General features: G+C 43.8%; 1 protein-coding gene across 1 annotated transcript in view; it reads left to right on the plus strand.

The window, feature by feature from the left end:
- Window positions 1–12,265, plus strand: part of LOC308268818 (partner and localizer of BRCA2-like) — a gene marked incomplete at both ends in the record, with an annotated part of 33,084 nt that extends 20,819 nt beyond the window's left edge. Inside the window, 4 exons of the mRNA XM_080703923.1 lie at window positions 32–148; window positions 3,857–3,944; window positions 6,799–6,953; window positions 12,055–12,265. Of these exons, the coding sequence (XP_080560049.1) occupies window positions 32–148; window positions 3,857–3,944; window positions 6,799–6,953; window positions 12,055–12,265 (571 nt within the window). The remainder of the gene's footprint in view (window positions 1–31; window positions 149–3,856; window positions 3,945–6,798; window positions 6,954–12,054) is intronic.
- Window positions 12,266–13,140: the final 875 nt, after the last annotated feature.

The following is a 13,140-nucleotide window of genomic DNA, read 5'->3' on the forward strand; positions in this document are numbered from 1 at the left end:
GTATCAGTTTTTAATATTGTTTTAAATGCAGAAGCAAAGAAAAACAGTTTTTGATGTCCCCTGAAGAGACTGTACTAGCTTTTGGTGAGGTCCAAGGAATGCAGGAAGCTCTGCTTGGCACCACTATTATGAACAACATTGTCATCTGGTAAGCTTTCCCTCTAGGTCTTCAGTTTCCTCATCTATATATGAGACGACCTCTAAGTTTACAGAGTTGTGAAGATCAGAGACTATATAGAAATATGATTGTGGTTTTTAATTTTTTTACTATTAGATGCTAAATGCGTATTTTACAAAGAATATATTCATTTAGACATGGTGAAAAAGATCAGTTTGAGTAGACTATTTTAGGCTTATAGGGGTTTTTGAGGGGGGGGAGGATTGGTATTTTTTGAAACAAGGTCATGCAAAATTGTTAAGCTAGCGTATATTATACGATCTGACCTCAACCCTCTAGGAATAAGCTACAAACGCCTGACATCTGAGAGGCGCTTTGCCCCCCTCCCCACTGGGGAGCCTCTGAGACTTACCTTCGTTCTAGTCTGTCAAGTGATACTATTTTCATACAGCCTCCTGTCTAGGACAGCAGTTACCCATTTTGGGTGCATTCCCCAGGGTTTCTGTGCAGTCTTATTCAAAAAGAATATTCTTTCCATAAGTTACCTTTCTATTATTTCTTCTTTATTTATAGTCCAAACCTTCATTATTTGGCTTTGGGACTATAAGGTCTCCTTGCCCATTAGTCAGTGTTCAATATCCATGTCATCTTTTTTCCTTCCTTCCTTCCTTCCTTCATTCTTTCTTTTTTCCTTCCTTCCTTAGGATTGAACCCAGGGCCTTGCACATGTTAGGCAAGCACTCTACCGCTGAGCTGAGCTATCTCCCCGGCCCCATATTTGTTTTTCTTTGTCTTCAACTTCCACTGCTTTGTTACAAAAAAATGTCCTCCCCAGCTATGCTATACTCCTTTCTTTCCTCCCCTCCATCAGTTCTGCCCTTTTTCTTTCTTTCTCCCTTTTCTTTTTGGTACTGGAGATTGAGCTACACTCCTTTTTTGGTTTTGAAACAGGGTCTCCCTAAGTTGCTAAGAATATTGCTAAGGTGCCGAGGCTGGCCTCAAACCTGCTTACTCCTGTCTCAGCCTCCCATATACTAGAATTACAGATGTGTGCCACCACACTCGGCTCAGTTTGACCTTTTTCTAAGAGTAGTTATTTGGCATTTCATATTTCATATAATATAGACCACCAAAGAAATTTGAGGTTGGGCGAGATCCTTATACTTGGCTTTCCTTACAGGTTACACCCTTAGGGGTATCTTCACCCACATTTGCCTTGAGTTCTGGACTGTCATCTTGGCCTTCACTGATGTTTCCCCCTCTAAATTTATATTGCTCTTGTTTCTCACCACTTACTCCTCTGTATTGTTTTCTCCCTTCTGGCTCTTGAAGATAGATAGGTATTGTATCTTAAATCTGGTTTTAGTGCATTGCTGAAGTATGTATTGGTCATGCTATCTACAAACAGCCATCATTTATCTTTAGGGCTCTGTATACTTTCATATTATATATGATACTCGTTCATGTCCTTATTTAACTCTTGATTATTTTGCTGTCTAAAGCAACTCATGTTATACTCAAGGTTCAAGTGGCTTTTTTAAAACTATTGCTCGAGATTTAAATTTTATCTTGGTTAAGCTATGTTCACTAAGCACTGTCCTTCAAACAAGCGAAAGATATTGGAGTTTCCACTTACATAGCATTCTCTGTGAGATCTAGAGATCAGTCAGGTATGAATTCTGGTCTCAAGGCCCCTAAGTCTAGTAGCTAAATTAGACTCCTTTATAGTATAAAGTGTACAGTTATGGTACAATTCCTTTGCAGTTCATACAAGGTCAGAGTAATAGAGGTTTGGACATTTGGGACACTGGACATTTGCTTTGGGATTTGGAGGAAAGGCAATTATAGAGTACACGACTTTTTTTTTCTCTTTTTTTTCTTCTTGTGGTAGTGGGGATGGATCCCAGGGGCATTTTACCTCCAAGCTACACCCCTAGCCCTATTTTATTCTTTTATTTTGAAACACGGTCTCATTAAATTGAAAAGGGCCTCACTAAGTCACTGAGACTAGCCATAAACCTGCAATCCTCCTGTCTGCCTCCCAAGTACAGGGATTATAAGCATGTGTCACCACACCTGGCATCCAAAGCACATCCTAACTTCTATAGTGGGATAAACCTCTTCTGGTGTCTCTTGTAGGAACACTTGGCATGCGCATGTGAAAATATTTATTTATTTATTTATTATTTATTTGTTTGTTTATTTATTTTTTGTGGGTCTGGGGATGGAAACCAGGGACATTCGACCTCCAAGCTACAGCCCCTGCCATATTTTTTCATTCTTTATTTTGAAACCGGGTCTCATTGAGTTGCAGAGGTCCTTACTAAGTAGCTGAGGCTGTCCACGAACCGCTCTGGTCTCAGCCTCCCGAATGCTGGGATTACAAGCATGCGCCACCACGCCCGGCTCAAAATACATTATTTTTTTCAGGTTTTTATACACAATCCCTGGCCAAAGAATGTATGTATCGAGTGAACCTGTTGTACCCTATTGTGCCATATGTTAAGTACGAACTGAGGCATATGAACAGTACGACGGGGAATTAGAAGAGAGGAAATGACTGGCTTGGGATAGCAGGAGAAATGGGAGTCTAAATTGATTTCCTGCAGCTTGGAAGAGCTGGGGCACAACCTGCGTCTCGAGGAATGGGCAGGAATTGGGCAGTAGTGGGAGGGCCTTGGAAGGGGCAGCTCGAGCGGTGACCTAGAGCCCGGGATAAGCATCGTCTCTCCTGCTGGAGGCCCCGTTCAGGAAAGCGAGCAGTGAGCGGGCAATGCAGTGTTGCAGCACCGGACTCAAAGGGTCACGGATGCTGCAGAAAGGACTGGGGCTCTCGTGAGGCAATGTCGAGCCAACTGCAAGGCTGTCATCAGGAGAGTCAGGTGACAGCAGCCACCAGTGTCGCGAACCCATGACAGAGCCCAGCAGTGGCTCCCAGCCCTCTCCTTTGCCTTCTTCCTTATATGCACCCTCCTTTCTCCCTTCTTCCTGTTTCTGTCTTTACCCTCAATCTTCCCTTCTCTCTCCACTAACTTGGTCCAGCTCTGCTATAAACATATATTAGCAATGTTACATACATCTGCTTTAGGGAGTCTCATCCAGCCAGCTTTGGTTTACTAGCCATTGTCTTCCATGGAAAATTTAGGCATAAAAAGGTACTACAAAATCTTAATGATCGTGCTGTTATCATGTGCTTAATTTCAATACAAAGTAAAATATTAGAAAGCTTTCTTCATGAAATTTGGAGCGATTTACCCGAGCAACGTAGCAGATTCAATGTAAGGCTAAACTGTCAAATTAAACTACTGGTAAAGCTAACCTCTAGCGCTACTTTAAGCTAAATCTGTGACTAAGCCGGGCGTGGTGGCGCACGCTTGTAATCCCCGCGCTTGGGAGGCTGAGACAGGAGGATCGCACAGGTTCGAAGCCAGCCTCAGCTGCTTAGTGAGGCTCTCAGCAACTTAGTGAGACCCTGTTTCCAAATAAAGTATAAAAAAATAGTTCTGGGAGTATAGCCCGGAGGTAGAAAGCCTCTGGGTTCCACCCCAGTACCACCAAAATAACTAAATAACTAACTAACTAACTAAATAAATCTGTGACTAAGCAAAACCCAAGATACTGTGTCCGTTAGTGTTTTCCCTTGTCACTTCCTAAAAGATGCTGTGATGAATAAAAGACATTATATGAAACCAGTTTGCTGAGAGAATGTGATCAGCTTGTTTATTTTTGGTATCTAAGGAATGTAAAAACTGGTCAGCTCCTGAAAAAGATGCACATTGACGATTCTTACCAAGCTTCCGTCTGCCACAAAGCCTATTCTGAAATGGTAAGTGGTGATCTGGGACCACCTGTGTGTGCTTGTGTTTCGCTCTTGGTCTCATCAACAGTGATGACAGTGGTAATTACAGAGGCTCCCTGCCCACTGGTGTATTTATTTATTTATTTATTTACTTATTTATTTTTGGTGCTGGGATTGGAACACAGGGACATTCTACCTCCAAGCTATACCTCCAGCCCCATTTTTTATTCTTTTTTTTTTTTTTTTTTTTTTTTGCGATACTGTGAATGGAACCTAGGGGCATTCTACCTCCAAGCTGTACCCCCAGCCCTATTTTTTTATTCTTTATTTTGAAACAGGGTCTCACTGAGTTTCAAAGGGCCTCACTAAGTAGTGGTTGAGGCTGTCCTCAAATCGTGATCCTCCTGTCTCAGCCTCCCAAATGCTAGGGTTACAAGCATGTGCCACCACGCCTGGCTTCTCTGATTTTTTTTTTTTTTTTTTTTTTTTTTTTTGGTGGTACTGGGGGTGGAACCCAGGGACTTTTCTACCTCCGGGCTATACTCCCAGACCTATATTATATTTTATTTGGAAACAGGGTCTCACTAAGTTGCTGAGAGCCTCACTAAGTAGCTGAGGCTGGCTTTGAACCTGTGCGATCCTCCTCTCAGCCTCCCAAGCACAGGGATTACAAGTGTGCGCCACCATACCCGGCTCTGACTGGTTTTTTGAAATCAGATAGCAGTGCTTGTTCTTTCTTGAAGCTTCTGGGTGAAAATAAGTGTTGGTATAGTACGATTGCTTATCAAAATTTCTGGCTTTATGACTTAAGGTAAACATTTATTCTTAGCCAAAAGTTGTTTACTAAGAAATATCATCCCTAGCTGGGCGTGATGGCGTATGCTTGTAATCCCAGCATTCAGGAGGCTGAGACAGGAGGATCTGGGTTCACGGCCAGCCTCAGCTATTTAATGAGGCCCTTTACAAGTCAGTGAGACCCGGTTTCCAAATAAAGAATAAAAAATAGGGCTGGGGTGTAGCTATGAAGGTAGAATGCTGCTGGGTTCCATCCCCAGTACCGAAAAAAAAAAAAAAAGTCATGCCTACCGTCAGATTTTATGATATAAGCTGGAGATGGTGGCATACACCTGTAATCTCAGTACTTGATAGGCTAAGGCAGGAGGATCACAGGTTTGAGGCCAGCCTTGGCAACTTAGTAAGACCCTAACTCAAAAAAAGGGGATAGCCAGGCATGGTGGCGCATGCTTGTAATTCTAGTACTTGGGAGGCCGAGACAAGAGGATCACAGGTTCACAATCAGCCTCAGCTACTTAGACTCTCCTCAACCTAGTGAGACCCTGTTTCAAAAAAAAATAATAATAATAAGATAGGGCTGAGAGTGTAGCTCAGAGGTAGAATGCCCCTGGGTTCAGTACCCAGTACCAAAAGGGGGAAAATGATATAAAGGAATACTCCTAGAATGACTGAATGATCCTTCACATGTTTTCCTCTTTGGGTTCTCTTGTAGAAGCAAGCATAGTTTCTTACCAACGTAACTGTTAGTGGAGTTGCTTGACAGTCTCGCCTTGACGTCTGAACAGATTGCAGGTAGTTGTCCAGGAGTGAGGAGGTAGTGTCCAGTGCCTGAGGACCTACCAGTGAAGCCACAGGAGTGCTGGCGGCAGGCTTCATGCTGTAGAGACTGACTTCCTATGTCATGGTGCCCCGTTGAGCAAAAAGTGCAACTTCCCCAGCCTATCTGCAGCACAACACAAGCGATGTGTGATCTTAGAAAATCTGGCCACATGATCTTAATCCTAGCTTTTTGTTTTGTATGGTTCTGGAGACTGAATCCCAGGGGCATTCTACCTCCGAGCCACATTCCCAGCCCCATTTTATCTTTGATTTTAATAGGGCCTAAGTTTCATAGGGCCCTATTAAACACCTGGAATCCTCTTGGCTAAACACCTGGAATCCTCTTGTCTCCACCTCCCAAGTACTGGGATTACTAGGTGTGTGCCACCATATCTGGCTTATTTTGTTTTGAAACAGTCTCAGTAGGTTGCTAATAGTCTCACTAAGTTGCTGAGGCTGTACTAGAACCTGATCTCAGCCTCAGGTCTTCCTGTCTCAGCCTCCAAATACTGAGATTATAGATGAGCACCACCGTGCCCAGCTAGTGAACTGTTGTTTAGTGTGGGGATTGGCATAAAAGACTAGAGAGTAAATATTTTCACTTCACTGAAAATACAGTTTCTGTTGTAAATATGATTGTGGCACAGAATCAACGATAGATAGTATGTGAGTGAGTGGAAGTGGTTGTATTCTCCACCTAGAAGATTGTTTTATGGGTAAATATGTTCTGAATTTTCAAAAACAACTTAGAAATGAACATTTCTAATTTGAGGGCTTACTACACATGTTTTTATGTCCTCTGTACTTAATGCAACATTTCCCAAAATGCATGGCGTGAGATAAAGTACTAATAGTACTAATGAGGAAATTGATGAGTCAGCTAGAATAATGCTTTGCAAGACTGTCTGAAAAAAACTGGGGACCCTGTGCTACAGAAACCAGAAGTTCAGCCAGTGATAACGTTAGCAGGTCCTGTCTGAAAAAAAGTTAAGCCAGCCATTAAATCTTGAGAATTTTTTTTTTTTTTTTTTTTTTTGTAGTGGGGATTGCACCTGGAAGACTTGTACCTCTGAGCTCCACCTCCCCCCCACACACTTCTTTTTTTTTTTTGGGACAGCAGCTCACTGAGTTGCTGAGGCCAACCTTTAACCTATGATCCTCCTGTCTCAGCCTCCCAAGTACTCTGATTACAGGTGTGCACCACCACACTTGGCTCCAAACGTGCTTTTAGTGATGTATTTGCTCATTGGTTTTTCTCCTAAATTAGGGGCTCCTGTTTGTTGTTCTGAGTCACCCTTGTGCCAAAGAGAGTGAGTCGTCAGGAAGCCCAGTGTTTCAGCTGATTGTGATTAACCCGAAGACGACCTTGAGCGCGGGCGTGATGCTGTACTGCCTTCCACAAGGGCAGGCCGGAAGGCAAGTGTGCGACTGCCGCTCAGTGCTGTGACATTTGGGAAGGCACTGTTGCAGCTAAACAGCTAGATATTTTTGTTTCACTTTGATGAATGAAAAATATGAGCTACTATAGATCATAATAAGAATGTTAAGAGCCAGGTGGGGTGGCGCATGCTTCTAATTCCAGTACTTGGGAAGCTGAGACAGGAGGATCACAGATTGACTGCCAGCCTCAGCAAGTAGTGAGGTTCTTATCATCCTAGTGAGACTGTTTCATACTAAAAATAAAATAGGACTGGGAATGAAGATCAGAAGTAGACTGCCCTTGGGTGCAATCATCATTACAAAAAAGAAAGAAAATAATGTTAAGAAGCTAATGATTGGCCAGGCGTGGTGGCACTTGTTTATAATCCCAGTACTTGGGAGGCTGAGACAGGAAGATCGCAGGTTAACTGACAGCCTCAGCTACTTAGTGAGGCCATGTGCAACTTAATGAGACCTTGTTTCAAATAAAAAATAAATAAAATAGGAGTGGAAGTGTAGCTCAAAGGTAGAATGCCCCTGGGTTCAATTCTCAGTACTTTAAAAATACAAAAGTGGTGGTCAGTGGATTTGAGTCAAAGCTCAGATTCCCTGTATCCTGATCTCCACCAGTATGGGCTCAGATAGGCTTTGGGGTTTTTTCATTTGTTTGTTTGTTTGGTACTAGGGATTGAGCCCAGAGGCATTCTCCCTTTGAGCTACATCCCTAGCCCTCTTTTTTATTCTTTATTTTGAAACAGGGTCTCACTGAGTTGTGGGGTGGGCTCACTAAGTAGCTGAGGCTGGTCATGACCTGTGATCCTCCTGTCTCAGCCTCCTAAGTACTAGGATTACAAGTGTGAGCTACCACACCCAGCAATTTAAAAACTTAAATGCACTTTAGGAACCAAACATGACTAAGCCTCCATTGTACAGGCTATTGTTATTTACCTATTGATAAATATTTATCAACCTATCTATTAACTGATGCCAGTAATATATAGTTATTGGACTCTGAAGAGTTTTCTGTGCTGTTAGATCAACCAAGCAACATCTGAACATGTGATTCCTAAGGATTGCCTTTATTAATGTTTGAAATTAGCAACGATTGAAAATATACACAGTAGGTCAACATGAACAAAGTCCAGCTTTAATAACTCACAAGGATAAGGAAACTTGATAGTTCAGTGCATGTTTCTTTGGACCTTGTATAAAGCTTGCTCGTTCCCAAAGACATTCTCTCTCCACAGCCATTAGCCACTGTGGCACTTTTTTGGGGGGTGGTGGTACTGGGGGTGAACCCAGGGGCTTTCTACCCCGAGGCTATACTTCCAGACCTATTTTATACTTTGTTTGGAAGCAGGGTCTCACTAAGTTGCTGAGAGCTTCACTAAGTAGCTGAGGCTGGCTTCGAACCTGCACGATCCTCCTGTCTCCGCCTCCCAAGCGCTGGGATTACAAGTGTGCGCCACCACACCGGGCTGCCACTGTGGCACTCCTGCAGATGTTCTGAACAAGAAATATCAGAACCATTATCTGCCATATGTGCCTACACACAGAACTTGCTTCTTGGATATGAAGAGAGAACCATAGTCATTGGCCTAGAAACTGAGGATGAAAATAACTACTTGGCCAAGCAGTTCCTTGTCTTTTTTTTTCTTTTCCTTTTTTTTTTTTTTTTTTGCGGGTCTGGGGATGGAACCCAAGGGCATTCAGCCTCAGCTACACCCCCTGCCCTATTTTTTTTTATTCTTTATTTTTTAAATATTTATTTATTTCTTTATTTTTGGTGGTACTGGGGTTCCTGGAAGCCCTTCTCGGGCTACACTCCCAGACCTATTTTATATATATATATATATATATATACACACACACACACACACACACACACACACACACACACACACACACATATATATACACACACATATATATATATATATATATATATATATTTTTTTTTTTTTTTTTTTGGTGGTACTGGGGTTCTGGAAACCCTTCTACCTCCGGGCTACACTCCCAGACCTATTTTATATTTTTATTTGGAAACAGGGTCTCCTAAGCCAGCACGTGCGGCTGGCTTCGAACCTGCGCGATCCTCCTGTCTCTGCCTCCCAAGCACGGGGATTACAAGCATGCGCCACCACACCCAGCATTTTTTTTTTTTTTTTTTTTTTTTTTTTTTTTTTTTGGTGGTACTGGGGTTTCTGGAAGCCCTTCTACCTCCGGGCTACACTCCCAGACTTATTTTATATTTTTGAAACAGGGTCTCTTAGGCCAGCACAGCTGGCTCTGAACCTGCGCGATTCTCCTATCTCCACCTCCCAAGTGCGGGGATTACAGGCGTGCGCCACCATGCCCGGCCTTATTCTTTATTTTGAAACAGGGTCCCACTGAGTTGCAGAGGGCCTCACTAAGTAGCTGAGGCTGTCCGCGAACCAGGATTCTCTGTTCTCAGCTTCCCAAATGCTGGGATTACAAGCATGCGCCACCACGCCCGGCTCCTTTGTCACTTTTAAAACCCACTTATTTCGCCGGGCGTGGTGACGCACGCTTGTAATCCCCACGTTTGGGAGGTGGAGACAGGAGGATCGTGCAAGTTCAAAGCCAGCCTTGCTGGCTTAAGAGACCCTGTATCCAAAAAAAATATAAAATAGGGCTGGGAGTGTAGCCTGGAGGTAGAAGGGTTCCATCCCCAGTACCACCAAAAAATAAAAAAGTAAATAAAAGCCACTTATTTCAGCAAGCCTTGAAAGCCTATTTGGTGCCCGTGCTGTAGGAAGCATCTTAGTCCATGTGAACTGCTGTAACAAAACAAGCGCAGCTCTCACAGTTCTGGAGCCTGGGAAGTCCAAGATCAGAGTGCTGGCGGATTCAGTGTCTGGTGACACTTTTCGTGGGTGGCACTTCCTCGCTGTCTTCACATGTTACAAGGGGTGAGGCAGCTCTCTGGGACCTCTTCGTAAGGGCATTAACCCCAGTTATCTCCCAGGATCTCCACTTTCAGTTACTATCACATCGGTGATTGGGTTTCAACAGATACATTTGGGGGAACATAGACACTCAGAACATAGCAAAGCACTATTACTTTTAATCTCCTGGAAGTCAGAAGAGGAAACTCCTGGCTACTGTTCAGCCTACAGAGACAGGCCCTAGTAGGAGCACAAGGATGGAAGGGCAGTGTGGGCTCGGGAGAGGGTGCCAGGAGCTTCGGGGGAGTACAGGTTAACTACAAAGTGGGTGGGAAAGCCAGGCGTGGTGGTGCACGCTCCTAATCCCCGCGCTTGGGAGGCTGAGACAGGAGGATCGCGCAGGTTCGAAGCCAGCCTTAGCTACTTAGTGAGGCTCTTGGCAACTTAGATCCTGTTTCCAAATAAAGTATAAAATAGGTCTGGGAGGATAGCCCAGAGGTGGAAAAGTCCCTAGATTCCACACACACACACAGGGGGGGGGAGCAAGGGGTAAAAAATATTTGGCTCGCCAGGCGTGGTGGTGCACGCTTGTAATCCCCGCGCTTGGGAGGCAGAGACAGGAGGATCACACAGGTTCGAAGCCAGCCCCGCGCTGGTTTAGGAGACCCTGTTTCCAAATAAAAATGTAAAAATAGGTCTTGGAGTGTAGCCCGGAGGTAGAAGGGCTTCCAGGAACCCCAGTACCACCATATATATATATATATATATATATATATTTGGCTCATTTGGAGAATATTAACGGGGTTGACTATGCACCCGGCTTCGCAACCTGCTGGTGAAATGATGGTGAGCAGTAATAACAGCTAATTTTAACTGGATACTTCCTGTGCACCATGTGTTTTTCTAAGCTGTTTGTTTGTTTGTAGTACTGGGGATTGAACTCCAGGGCATTCCGTCTCCAAGCTGCACTCCCAGCCCTATTTTTTTTTTTTTTTTACTTTGAAAAAGGATCTCACTAAGTTATGGAGGTTCTTACTAAATGCTGAGGCTGGCCTCAGACCTGTGATACTCCTGTCGCAACTTCCCAAGTACTAGAATTATAGGCGTGTGCCACCATGCCTGGCTTTGGCTAAGCTTTTGCATTTTTTATTTGAAGTGTTTCATTGAACTTCATAACAGGTTGTATAAAATGGGTTCCCTTGTTATCATTCCCTCCCCCTCCCTTTTCTTGCAGTACTGGGGTTGGACCAGGGGCATTCTACCACTGAGCTGCATCCCCAGCCCTATTTTGTTTTCAGATAGGGCCTCACTTAGTTGCTGAGGCTGACCTGGACCTGCATCTTCCTGTGTCAACCTCCCAAGTTCTGGGATCAGAGGCGTGGACCACCATGTCCACCTATCCCTCCCTTACTGATGACGTTAACACTCTCACATTATAAAGCTAGAGTTCAGACCTGGGTAGCTGACTGCAGTCCTTGTCTTGAAAAGACAATCGGATCTCTCTTCATCATGCTCACAAGTGTATGTAATAGGGATATAGGATAATCTCACCTGGTGAAAAGTGCTGTGAAGATAAAACCGTACTGTAGCGGGGTGGAGTGTGTGTGCCGCTTCAGCCAGCTGACTTGGGAGGCCTATGGCGGTGACAAGCCCGCGTGATGACAAGTGTCCAGCAATGCTGGGATCTGAGATAGGGCTGCTGGGGAGAGAAAACATGAAGAGCAAAGCTACTGGGTCACGCTGAGTTTGGTTAGTGTAAGGAGAAGCAGGCAAGCCACTGAGCCAGCGTGACATGGTTCTGAGACACGTCAGAGAGCGGCACGGATTGGGTGGGGTGCAGCACCCTGGCCACAGCCCTCCAGGCCTTCACAGGTACAGCGAGTGCTCTGATAGCATGCTTTGGGCCTGTTTGTTTTATTTTTATTTTATGTTTTGTGTGGTACTGGGGATGGAACCCAGGGGCATTCTACCTCTGAGCTATACTCCCAGCCCTATTTTTTTTATTCTTTATTTTGAAACAAATTCTCACTGAGTTGCAAAAAGCCTCACTAAGTAGCTGAGGCTGTCCATGAACCGCGATCCTCCTGTCTCAGCCTCCCGAATGCTGCCACCACGCCCGGCAAGAGCCTGTTTTTTTTTTTTAAAGAGAACTTTTGACATGTGATCTGAACTGTTTCTTCTCTGCTTGGTGTCAGGTTCCTAGAAGGGGACGTAAAGGACCATTTTGCAGCAGCCGTCTTGACTTCGGGAACGATTGCCATCTGGGACTTACTCATAGGTCAATGCACTGCGCTCCTTCCGCCGGCCTCTGGCCAACAGTGGTCTTTTGTTAAGTGGTCTGGTACAGATTCTCATTTGCTGGCTGGACAAAAAGATGGAAATATATTTATATACCGCTACTTATAGGTTAGAGGAAGACACACTCTCTGGATACGTTTAAGTTATAACTGTATAAAGCAGAATATCCGAATGACATTTATAATGATTATTTGGCGGGGCATAGTGGCTCATGCTTATAATTCCAGCATTTGGGAGGTGGAGACCAGGGGATCGAGGTTCGTGGACAGCCTCAGCTACTTAGCAAGGCTCTTCACAACTCAGTAAGACCCCATTTCAAAAAATAAAAATACGTTGGGCATGGCGGCGCAATCTAGTAAATCCCAGCATTTGGGAGGTTGAGATGGGAGATTGTGGTTCACGATAGCCTCAGCTACTTAGTGAGGCCCTGTTTCAAAATAAAGAATAAAAAATAAGTCTGGGGATATAGCTCAGAGGTAGAATACCCCTGGGTTCCATCCCCGATACTCAAAAAAAAAAAAAAATTATTTGTATGCATCCAGACAGAATTTTATTCTGATGGTGGTGGCACTACTGTTCTTGGATATTTGTTTATACTTAGTTTGGGGGTAGAGGTTTTATATTCCCCACATTTGCACATTTACTTTTAAAAGTGTACATAAAGTTTTAAATGTCAATAAATATTTATTTTGATAGATTCTGCTTGGTTATTCTTTTTTCTCCATTCTGTTCAACGCATTTTCAAAAGCAATTATGCAATTGTAATATTTAATTAATAATGGCTACATAAGAATGTCAGTTAACTTAGTATACTAATATGTAATATACTTTTTCATGCCATTTGTTTTACTTCATTTGTGCATGTATTCTGAAAGTAATATGAAGCCCACTACACATCCTAACTTCGACATGCCGCTCTTCTCAGCATGCCCTGGGCACCAGCACCTGGATCACCACTGGAGTCACTGAGTCCATGACGCCGC

Source organism: Muscardinus avellanarius (assembly GCF_963383645.1).
Source record: "Muscardinus avellanarius genome assembly, chromosome: 10".
Taxonomy (NCBI): Eukaryota; Metazoa; Chordata; class Mammalia; order Rodentia; family Gliridae; genus Muscardinus; species Muscardinus avellanarius.